The sequence below is a fragment of the Ascaphus truei genome, chromosome 12 (assembly GCF_040206685.1).
Source record: "Ascaphus truei isolate aAscTru1 chromosome 12, aAscTru1.hap1, whole genome shotgun sequence".
Taxonomy (NCBI): domain Eukaryota; kingdom Metazoa; phylum Chordata; class Amphibia; order Anura; family Ascaphidae; genus Ascaphus; species Ascaphus truei.
Window position 1 is genome coordinate 30,127,552 of NC_134494.1, and position 12,204 is coordinate 30,139,755.

Here is a 12,204-nt window from a genome sequence, read left to right on the forward strand (position 1 = left end):
GTTACCTTACATTCTGTACGTTTGTTTATTGTATCGATTGTTGCACCACAACTGCGTGGTACATGCTGGGTTTGCCATTGTGTATTTAAACTTTACGAGCTCTTTTTTCAGTGTTTATCTCTCTGTATATACAATATTTTTTATATTTATGTATATTTTATATTGTTGCATTTTTTCTTCAAATATATACATCTATTGATTCCCAGTGCGCTGATTTGTTGATTTTTCTATTTTGTTGCTGCGAGACCTCCTCAGGGAGATCTCTCATAGGAGGTTTATGGAGTGCTCCTAAACAAACAGCAGCAATGGGATCCCCCCATACCTTGGAACTTCATAGTTGGAGTTTGTTCCATATATATTTAAATTTGATATATATAATCATAATCTGGATGAAGGCCTCCCCAATGGTCTTCCACATAGTGCGGTTGCAAGCCTCTCTTCTCCACGTTGCTCCAATACATTTTCTGATTTAATTCTCCCATCTTTTACTCGTCGTCTTGGTCTTTTAATCTCTCTTGGAATCCCGTCGAGTGCCATCTTTGTCCAAAAATAGTCATTTGATCTAGCAAAATGTCTGGCCCGGTGCCATTTTAATTTCTTTACCCTTGTGATGTCACAGACTTTTTTTGTCTAGTTTCAAACCCATTCATTCTTTTCCCTGTCACTGTGGGATATAACCCAGCATACATCTCTCCATGCTTCTTTGCGTTTTCTGATGCCTCTGAATTGTCTTCACATTTAGGGTCCAAGTTTCACATCCATAAGTGAGCACGGACAGAATACATTGGTCGAAAAGTTTCTTCTTAAGGCACCGTGGAAGGTTCCCTTAAAATATGGTCTTTCTTGTTCCAAATGCGCTCCATCTATTCATTCTCCTATTGTTTTGACTCAAAAGGTTCCCAGCCATTGTTATTTCCTGACCAAGGTAGACAGTCTTGGACTTCTTCTTCTAGCTCTATTCCATTTATTTCAATCTTCACAGACTTGACACATTTGTTGAACATCACTTTGAGCCCCCTCCCCCAGAAGAAGCATCTAATAAAATGGATTTTGATCCTACTAAAAGATGAGCAACTAAATATTTTTTGCCATTCCTATTCTCTAAGTTTTCATAAAATGAGCAGGTTACCGGTCAAACAGACACTTATTAAATGTATAGGCTTCTAGGCTGGCGCATTAATTGCAAAATAATGCCCTATATCAGTGGTTCCCAACCCCAGTCCTCAAGGACCAGTAACTGTGCAGGTTTTAAGGATACCCCGGCTTGAGCACAGGTGGTTCAGTCACAATGATTGGGCCACCTGTGCTAATGAGAGGACTGCCTTAAAACCTGCACTGTTTGTGGTCCTTGAGGACTGGAGTTGGGAACCACTGCCCTATATCAAGAAGAATATAACATAAAGGCACTGCAGATTTTTGCAAAACAAATGTTTTCCATTTTGGTGTGAATTATAGATTTTTTTTGTAGGTTGTGAAGCCTTTTAATGGATCAACATGGGAGATCGTCATAGATTAAATTGTTGTGTCAATTCCCACAGGTCTCTTAAAGTGAAGAAGTGTGAGGAAGAGAGTAGAAGCAGGAGAGTTACATCAAACTAGTCCTTAATTCTTAAGTAACATTCCGTGTTCTTTAAGCTTATTTCCAGTATTATGTGCTCAGCTTTGAAACTTTGCTTGGTTTCTTGTTGAGAAAACTGGGCATTTATGTTTGCTGATGCACTAATAAAACCCATGACATGCTTGAAAATTTGATATTTATCTCAATTTGTCTGTACAGGATAAGATTTTAATTGAGTCTACTTGAGTTAAACGGGTTGGTGCATTTTGAACAATGAATTACATTTTTTTTTTTTTTTACAAATTGTAAGTAGTGACCAGCAGAGTAACTATAGGTGGATAATCATATTATCATTATTTTATTTGCTTATACTGTTAGATAGTTTTTTATTTATTTTTATTTTACATTTGTTTCAATAATTTTGGAAGAGAAAAACAGAACACATAGAAAAGTCAGATTTATTTTGTTGTGTGGCCCAAAGACATAATGAACCTGTAATGACCATGTCCAGATGATTCTCCTGCATTGTATGAGATCAGTTTACTGTTTTTTGGTCTAGAATCCCTTACAGGTTGAGCCCCTGATCTTTCTGGCACATGTTGAAATTGATTTCCTTTGATCACGACCCACTTTGTTTTCACTAATCTTTCTGCTTCGTGTACCTTAAAGAAAAATGTCAGAATGGTCACTACCCCCTGCAGCTTCATTGACATGCAACAGATGAATTTTCCAGCCTGTTAAAGACGTCTGAACTTCTCATTGTGTCAAATGGGTTTCATTTAACATAACTAATAAACACTATTATGGGTGGTGATATACTGTATTTGTTTGGTTTGATTGAGTTTACCAAATTCCAACATCATGGTCCTCACTTTATCTTCTTAGTTTTTTTTTTTAATTTTAATTTGTTGAAGGGAGGAGGACACCTGAGGTACCCTGGGAGATATGCAAAGTATATATAGATCACTAAAGTCACATCCCACACTTACTAAAAGGTTGTCCAATGCCCATAACTATACTGCGTTCACAAGCCTAAGTCACCGGAATGATGTACTGGTATCAGACCCAACAGGATTAGAACCCATCAACTCTGCTACTCTGGGCATCAGCTCTACAAGTGTGAACTAAACCAGCTGATGGCTAGTACCATAGTGATGTCACTGTCACTGCCTATTACCATATCTCCAAGCGATTTCTATTTTGTTGAACTTTGATAGGGTTTGTAACCTTGAAAGGACTTCAAGCACAAACAAAATATGTACTGATGGCAATGAGTTACTGAGGCCAGGTGAGATGAAATAAAACACCAGGTTTTCTGACACACACAAGTAAAAATGGTGTGCAGTGCACCAAATAAATCAGATGCAGAGAGAAAGTAATATACCAAAATGACCTGGTAACTTGAGCTAGTACTTCTAATCTTTTATAAAGGATAAAGGCAGTGGGACATATTTACTAAGCAGTGTTATGCCACAAGGCACCTTCAGTGCTGGCATACATTACAGCCCATTCAAATTGCTGTAAGGTGCCTCCCCGCACCAGAAGGTGTCTCATGGCAGAAGACTGCTTATTAGATATGCTTCTATATCCATGAAGAGGGTGAAGTGCTTTGTACAGGTATGAGAACTGAGAAGTAGAGCTCAAAAGTATGCTGTGACAGTTATACAGTCTTCGAGGAAGAGTTGGATGTGACTCAGTTAAGTATACTTTGCATAGCCATTAGCATCTCTCCCAGGGTACCCTAGGTCCTTTTTCAGCACATGCATCTCTCCCTATTTTATTTGGAGACACTACTAAATTGGAAGTCCTCCGCCCATTTTATTGTAGTACCCAATCTGCAGATGGATTTTGGGGTGCGGTTTGGATTCAGCACGGTTTGCCTATTTCCACTCACCAGTGACCTTTAAATTGTATCCATCTTCCTTCTGTGTACTGGTGGTATTCCTAACACCATGACCTCCACAGCGCCTTTCCACTCATTTTGATCAGTTGAAGGTCATTAGATGTCATATTCATTGGGTGGTCTTGTTCAGCAGCAGCACCATGTTCCAATGAATGACATTTGTATTTGTTTGTGTTGGTGTTTGCTGTATGGTAGTACAACATCCCTGTTTTTTGTTTGTTTTTTGTTTGTTTTCCCACTTTGGTGGAAATAATTTTGATAGATGTCAGTCTTACAGGTCATTTTTGTACAGTGTTTTGTTCAACAAAACCTTAATGATGCCGCTGTTTTGGGTTTGATGTTTACCGTAATGTTTTCTTAAAAACACGTGAATTTCATTGATGGAAAAGTATTATTTTTCTAAAATGATCTTCCTTTCAGTTATATTAGTGTCAGTCTGAACTGGCATTCCATTAACCTGGACAGTGTTTTGACCAATGCATAGTGCCTATTAACCCTTTTGAAGCTACGAGAACCTGGACTCACCTCTACACCATAGTAACAGATTAAGCGCTGCTGTGAAAAGATTTTGGGCTTGGCATACTACATTGTTCTGCTGAGAATGTGCTTAGACTTATTGTATCTGTCTACCAAATGTTTTGATTCAAACCGGCCTTCATCAGGGTGGTGGCCCTTTTTTGTGCAATTGTAACGGATCGCAGCTGTATACTGAAGCATTGTCAGCATACTGTGATCTCACAGTAAGCGCTTAAATGTCACAGGTCAAGCAATGGAGTCTGAGCAGTAAGTTCAGCGGAGAGTTTGATTGATGCGGCCAGCATTTCTGTGTGCATGCCTCGGGGAAATCTCAATTATTGGCTGCTGCCAGCTAGCAGCTAATCTATACATTCCCGCTCCTACAGTGACTTACTTAAAAATGAAAGGTACGCCAAAAAAAAACATGGTAAATATTTCTGGAGAACCTTGCCATTCTTCACAGTATAAACATAGGGGGCAATTTGCAATGCAAATAATATATGAATATAGGGTAAGAGCATGAGGCAGAATGGTAAATAGTGGTAAAAAATAAATCCCATTAATATATGTGTTTAAAATCTTTCAATGCAACGTTTTGTCCCTGCAATTGCAGGACCAGCCAACAAAGACTACGCAGGGACGGACTTGGAGGATATGTCTTCTTCTTGTACATATTGCTTTAAAAATCCATCTCTTTTGGGATTGTGAAAAATATTCTGCTCAGACTTCATAGGTCAGCCCCTGAGGGAGCATCTGTAACCTTGTTGATAATCCCCAAAGAGATGTGGTATGTGTTGTTTGTAAGTGACATCTTTTAGGAGATGAATGTGTTGTGTTTTGAATTATTTCTGGGGGACATAACCTGTTACTGTCTACAACTGTATATCTTAATCCCTTGCTAGAGGACTCAACAGAGAAATTCCGTGCGGAGCTCAAGGGTTTTTGTTTAGAATGCAATTTTGTCCTCTATTATTTCAGACGGATACAATCCAAATGTAGTTTCTCATATACAGTAACTCATGCTACTTGCGACGTCTCGTGCAGATAAGACTAGTGGAGGAGCTGGGAAACTTTCTGATTTTTTTTTGTATTCTTCTGATACAGCTTCTTTGAACTGGAGAGCAGCGGCCTGAGGGATGAAATCCGATACCACTACAGATTCAATGGAAAGTCAAGAACGGAGGCGTTCCCCTATCGACTCGCAGATGGGCAGTGGCACAAAATCGCACTTACAGTCAGTGCATCCCATGTCCTACTGCACGTGGACTGCAACAGGTAAGCTGAAAAGGCAACCAGGAACAGCTGCTTATTGCATAACCGGTACTGCAGGAAGGGTTTAGAGGTGGGGCAGACGGTATAATATTGGGGACTGGTAGAAGTGCGTTGAAAAAAGTATTGACTAGATTTTCTAAACTATTGTAAATGTTGTGCTCTAAAAAACAAAACAAAAAAAACTACATTTAGTTTGGAAAAAAGACAACAAAATAGTCCTACCTACTGCCACTAAAAATTAAACTGTTACATATTACTATTACATTTTGTGCTGTTTCTACTGTAACCCCTCTACTTTTAGCTTTAAGACTACAGTATGACTATAGCTGAGGCCTGAGTCCCAATTAATAATTTACTGGGCCACACATGGCCTATGGTCAGGCTGCAAGAAGAATACAGACACAGTGTACAACACGTTTACTTATCTCCTGATAACTTGGATGTCATGTGAACCCGCTACAGTGGATCACTACATACAGTACACAAATACAACACAATTCCCAATAACGGTGCGTGGGTGTGAATCAGTGTCACGAGTGTATTAGCCGTCCAATCCTGGGTATGTTGGCTTATGATGGTGCCGGCACACTGTGGGAGCTCGTTGTGTACTAACTGTTGCAGGCCTGTACTTTGAAAAAGAGTGCTTTGGTACTGCTGTGTTTTGTAGCCATTGAGGGTCACCTCCCGACCACGTCCAGTACTGTAGCTCTCTGCTCCTGCTACGCTTTATAGAGGCTCCTCTCCCTCATAGTCCCTTCTCTTCCACAGCTGTTATTATTGGCTGCTCTCATGTCCATCACAGTCATATGTCCATAGCACATTGGAGAGGAACATGCCAGGGGGCAGTGTGTGTGTGGAGTTCACCACCCAGGGGGTTACACTACTGTACTCTGACACTAAAGTAGAGCAAACCTAAATTGATAAACATCTCTGTAAGTTACTGTCTTTTAATGGACCAATATGAGTTCTTTACAGACCAAGAGGCTCATTTTATATAATCCGAGGCATACGTTCAGGATTTTTTTTGGCCGATAATCCCCATTGACTTGAATGTGTATTTCTAGCCGAAATCCTATCAAACAGCCACTTTGGACAATATAGAACAAGGCCCATAGACCCTAGTTGTATACAAGCTTTTGAGACTTTACAAATCTCTTCTTCAGCTTTTCTTTTTGTCTGGTCTCAGCAGGTCACGTTCAGCTACATCTACAGTATGTAGCTCCGTAAATGGTCTGTCCATTGAACAATATCGCAACCAGTAACCATGCCCTATATACTTGGGTCCATTGTGGATACCACCATCTTCCATTATACTTAGACTTTATAAAAAGACACTCTGCCTAAATGGAGTAATACATAAAAGAAAAAAAAATGCCTCCAATAGAAAATATTATTTAATAAGTTTTTAAGTTTGATGCTATTTCCTAATGACATTGTTATTTCGCTGCCTATACCCCCATCATCTTTCCTTTGAAGGACTCAAACATTGCAGGATTTCTGTAATCAAAATTGTACTGTATTCTGTTGAAATATGATTGAATAATAGTTATGAGCAAGCTCGTTAATATTACAGGGCTTTGGAAGCACACTGAGCCTTTATTCACGATGACAAAAAACAAAATCGAACACTTTGTGATTCAGCTTCTTTTAAAGCTTAGAGTTGTAAAAAACAAATGGGTGAAAATGTTTTGTACGACGGCAAGAAGCATATTAAAATCCTTCAGCTGTTCAGTGATTAACACTTTATAGGGAGCCTGGGTACTACTGGATCCTCAGAATCCTAAACGATCACCTTTTTATAATCTTCTTTGAACAATACAGTGACATGGGATGATTTGATATTTACCAAGTGTCAAATCGGAGCAAATGATGAGCCTCCCCCATTCAACTCTTCCTGAGGGGCTTACTGAAAAGGTTTAGAGAGATGAAGTTGCATCCTTCCAAGTCACACAGAGGGGCGGATGTATCAAAGTCTCCTGGCGGCAAATGTGGTGCAGAAAATTGCACCAAATTTATCATAAGAAAAAAATCTCATTGGAAACCATGGGATTTTTGCCTTGATACATTTGGTGGGTTTATCTTCACCAGATTTGCAGCTTTTGATGCATCAACCCCAGACTTGTTGCTGGTCTCTGAACCTTGCAATTCATTTTAGATCAGCTGACCTCAGTCAGTGACTGAGGTGCCGTGCCAGCCAGGAGCCCGCCAGCTACTCTAAGGGGCATATGTCAACCACAGTCTGTTGAATGTTTGCATCTCGTTCTAGCTATTGAATCCAATGGGAAGATTTGCCACTAATGACTACCAAAAACCTGTGGCCTGTAATAATTACATTGAGGCCAGTAGCAATCCTTTTCCTGGGTGGCTGAATAACACTCCTTATGGGCAGTTCAATAGGTTGCGTAGGAACGGCTCTGATACAAAGGAATTTATTTGCCAATCCCATCTTTTGAAACATAATTTTTTTTAGAGAAGGGTTACCAGGAAACACTCATTGATCGATCCTTCAATCGAGCCTTGACTCTAGACAGACAAGAACTTTTGACTAAAGTCAAGGTTATAGAATTCAAAAATACTAATGAGTTAAATTCTCGTACTACCTTTTATTACTAGATATTCCCAATCTGCATCCAGGATTACAAATATTGTTAGCAAGCGTTGGCAAGTGTTAACTTGTGACCCCATTGTGAAAGATCACATCTCTAATGAACCATTTAGGATATACAGAAGCGCTAATTGAAGAAGGTTCTTACAGGTCCTGCAACCTTTTTACCTGTCCAACCTTCAGGAAACTATAGATGGGGAGGAGCTTCTTGCATCACATGCAAACATTTGAAACATGGACGCAAGACGTTTTCCTCCACTAACGGGCAACATTGTTGAGTTAAAAGATTTATCCATTTTAACACCTTTTGTTGTGTATTTGTTATCCTGCAACTGTGGTCTTAATTGTGTAGGTCGTACCACATGTCCTCTGAGAATTCGTTTTCTTGAACATAGGAGGAATAATGGAAATAAAAATCCTGTGCATTGGGTCTCCAAACACTATACCCAATATCACAATAGTGATCCCTGTGATCTTAAAATCATGGTAGGAACTATTCCTTTGGATCTCCTAGGTGGGGCCCGTTTCAATAGCCTATGCAAGCAGGATACCTTCTGGATACTCAGACTAGGTACGATTTTTCCTGCCAGTCTGTATGAAAGTCTGAATGCTTCCTCATTCGCACATTGGTTGGATTAGTTTCCTCCAATGTTATTTTTAGTCTCCATACAATTGCATGTATGTACAGTATATATGTAATTAAACATATGCATAGTTTATTAATTTTGTTTTGGTGTTTTGTATATTATTAAAATCATTGTTAGTTTATTAATCCAATATATATAAAAATTGTATGTATGTGTCTGTAATATATATAATATATTATATATATATATACACACACACACACACACACACACACACACACACACACACACACACACACACACACACACACACACACACACACACTTTTAGCATGATATAATGTTATGTCAAGTATGCATTCATTACAATTTACATTTATGGACACTGGCAATATACATTTGGTATTTTCATTGGCCTTAGCAACAAATCATATAATACATTGTAGCTATTATAGTAACATCTTTCATCTGCTGATACAACTGATTGCAGTTTGGGGCCAATTAGAATAAGTATCTGTCATGGAACAGAAATACCCATTTCTGCCTTCTGTTTCACCCCCCCCATTTCCTTGGCAGTTCTGCCTGCTAGCTGTATTTGGATGTTACTTTCCTTGCAGTTTCACTCACAGTGCAGATGGGATGGAATGGAATACAGTCTGTCACACCCCTGCTTGCCCTGGCAACATCTCCAGTCCTCCAAGGTAATGGGTTTTCCCATTCCCCTCTGTCCTTGCTGACAGTTAGTATGGCCTGACCCCTATCCCTGTGTCACAAGCAGTACCCACTGTCTTTTACTTCCTGGCATTGGCAGAGTGAGTACATTCATGTTACACCCCTATGGCAAGGCCAATTCTTTTCACCTGCCCTTACTACAAAGCACCCACAGAGATACACCTTTCCAACACAAACATCTTATCCACAAGTGCCTGTTTTTATTGCTGCCTTCCTTAATAAAGTGAAGAAAATATACAGGACTTGTTGTGCTTTGGAAAGAGGGCTGAGTTGAAGCTAGCTGGGTTCATTCATACCCCAGACATGACCTTGGATCAGGAATAGTATCCCAAATTATTGGGATTTCATAAATATTGCCAGGCATTCTTAGTGCAAGCCTCCACTGACAAAGTGGCCGAGCGCTACGAAATGCGTAGGGGAGCTTGCACTCGACTGTAACAGTATTGGATCATTTGCACTGTACTCTATCACCAGCTGACAAGCTGTGAGTAAGGGATGCCACCTGTGAACTCTGCTTTTCTCACAGTGCTGCTAGCTTGCAGCACCTGTCTGTATTGAAGCCTCAATTTCTCCTGCGACCAGTTTTGGTTCAGAAAACCTATAGGAACGGGGTGACTTTCCCCTCCGGTGCAGCGTGAGCGCTATGTGTTACCAAGAACTCCCAGCCGAGATTGCTTGGCAATCTATGTAGAGCAGAAACCAGCTGACAAGAGATGACACACCTACCTTTGCATCCTGGAAGCTCAGGAATTTGGATGTTAAAGAGTCCACCGGCATATGCTGAAAGGGTTTCTACATCCAACATGCCACTCTTGAATTTGATGCCACAACTCGGGACTCCACAGGTTCCTCTTCAGTGCTTTGTTCAAAGGAGCAGCAAGAAATCCTTGGCCTAAAGGTTTGGCTGATTTAGTGTGGCTTGATTAGCCACACTCTGCATTCATATACACTTCATTGTTCTGGATTACTAGCATGCTTTTCCCTAGCATTTATTCTACCTACAAAGCAGCATTTTCTGTGGTCCAGTATTTGCCAACATCTACAAAACATGTTTTATTTTAGTGGACCCTAATCAGTTTCATCCAATACTAACTGGCAACCAAATGGTTAAAAATAGATATATTGTTCTATTTTGTGCTTTTTACCCTGTTTTATTGTGTTTTTTTTAATCTGTTTCCATATATCTGTCATCAGTAAATTGATTGCATTTTGGTAATTGGATTCTGGGTGCTTTTTTTTGTTGCTTTTCTCTGTTATTTTTACATGGTCTGATTATACCAGGCTGCATCAAGTCCATTTAAAATACAGCTTGACGTTCAGCCCTAAGTCCTCAACATATACAGCAAAAAAACTATCCCAGAGGACAGGAAAATAACTTAAACTGTGGTACTCATGGGACTGTATTACGAAATAGTACCTTAGTATTTTATTGATTTGACAATCCCACAAAATAACTTTATTCTGTTTCTTGAGCAATGAAGTATATAGTCCCTATTCATAAATGTCTCTATTACATCCCTAGCACTGTTATACCAATCACAACTCCACTTCATTTCTGTATGCATATGATCGGTTTTTAGTGCACTTTGTTCCATCCAGATTAAACACAGTTGGTTAAAGATGTTTAAACTGGTTTGTGCCGAGATGTTACAGCTGTGTTAATGATATAAACAGTGGTTATCTGTTGAATATGCACTATTCGGTTTCTATGTGGTGAGAAAGATATGTACAATATAATTAAATAGCTGGAATTCAACAGTTGTTGGCATTCTGTGTAGATGTTGCCAGTCACTGAAAACCGTTGTAGGTATTTTGTAGCAAATTAACTCATGTTTGTCTTTTTCTGGCTTTCTGGCAAAAGTCAGTGTCTTTGGAAACCTTTGTTGAATGTTTTGATTGATCTCAATATTTGGATTTGAACCTCCCCAACCATGGCACAAAGAACGGGCCCAGGGAAATGAGCCTGCAGTTCTTTCTTTCCTAGCTCCATCGTAACACTTAGGAGAAAATTCGGTATACTCCGAAGCAGCCATTTGCTCAGTTTTCGGCTGAATATCCACATTCAAGTTAATTGGGTTTTATTGCTTCAGACTATATGGAATTTACCCCTTAATGTCCATTTCACATTTGTAGTGCATTTGATTTGAATGGGCCCACAGATTGGCAGAGTCCTGCACAGAAATGTCTAGTTTCTACAGTCTCAAGGGTTTCGTAGTTGAAACTGATGTAATTATTCTGCTCAATTGTGTTGTTTTCCCCAAGTGCTTCTGTAGTATAGTAGTATGTTTGCTCTCAGCTTAAAGGTCTACGTTTCTGAAATCAACATGATTTGCCTGTTTTCTCTGCAAGACTGATAAATCCCTGTACTACTTCAGAAAATGCAATATACAAGTTCATGGGCTGCAAAACGATAGTTTGGCCGCACACCGTAAATACAACACAGTCATTGTTTTTATTCTATTATTTTTCCTGCTGAATTACAGAAGAAGAACATTTTCACATATTTTGCATTTCAGGCTTGTATTGTATTGTATTGTATGTCTTTATTTATATAGCGCCATTAATGTACATAGCGCTTCACAGTAGTAATACATGTGGTAATCAAATAAATAACAGATAATATAGAGCTGGCCTAGCCCGCATGGGTGGCTACAGCTATTGACCGGGGGGTGCGCCCCCCCCCCCCCAGCTAGGCTGTTGGTCGCGTGCGCGATCGGAGAAGGCAGTTGGGGCAGTTAGTTTTTCAAATAGAGCCAAGGAACAAGCAACTGTCACTTGTTCCTTGGCGTTTCAACTGTTTAGACACTCTCCTCTCTTCTCCTGTGTTTAGTAGGTTTTAAGTGGTTTTGATTTGGGCCCCCCTCCCGGGGTGAGGGATTTTCCCTTCCCTCCTCGTGGTGAGGGACCCTCCGGCTCCCCCCCGTGTGTTTTTGCAGGTTTTGCCGGTGCCCGGGGGGGGGGGGGGGGGGGGATTGCAAGAAGGCTGTTGTTTTTGTCCTGCGTGGGACCTCCCTTCCTTCCTCGTGTTGAG

General features: G+C 40.0%; 1 protein-coding gene across 6 annotated transcripts in view; it reads left to right on the forward strand.

Moving 5' to 3' along the window:
• The window catches only part of NELL1 (neural EGFL like 1), a 515,249-nt gene that overhangs the window by 110,084 nt on the left and 392,961 nt on the right, over positions 1 to 12,204 (forward strand). For all 6 annotated transcript variants that reach the window (XM_075567201.1, XM_075567205.1, XM_075567202.1 and 3 more), the window contains one exon: positions 5,082 to 5,252. In XM_075567201.1, coding sequence (XP_075423316.1) covers positions 5,082 to 5,252 — 171 coding nt within the window. The remainder of the gene's footprint in view (positions 1 to 5,081; positions 5,253 to 12,204) is intronic.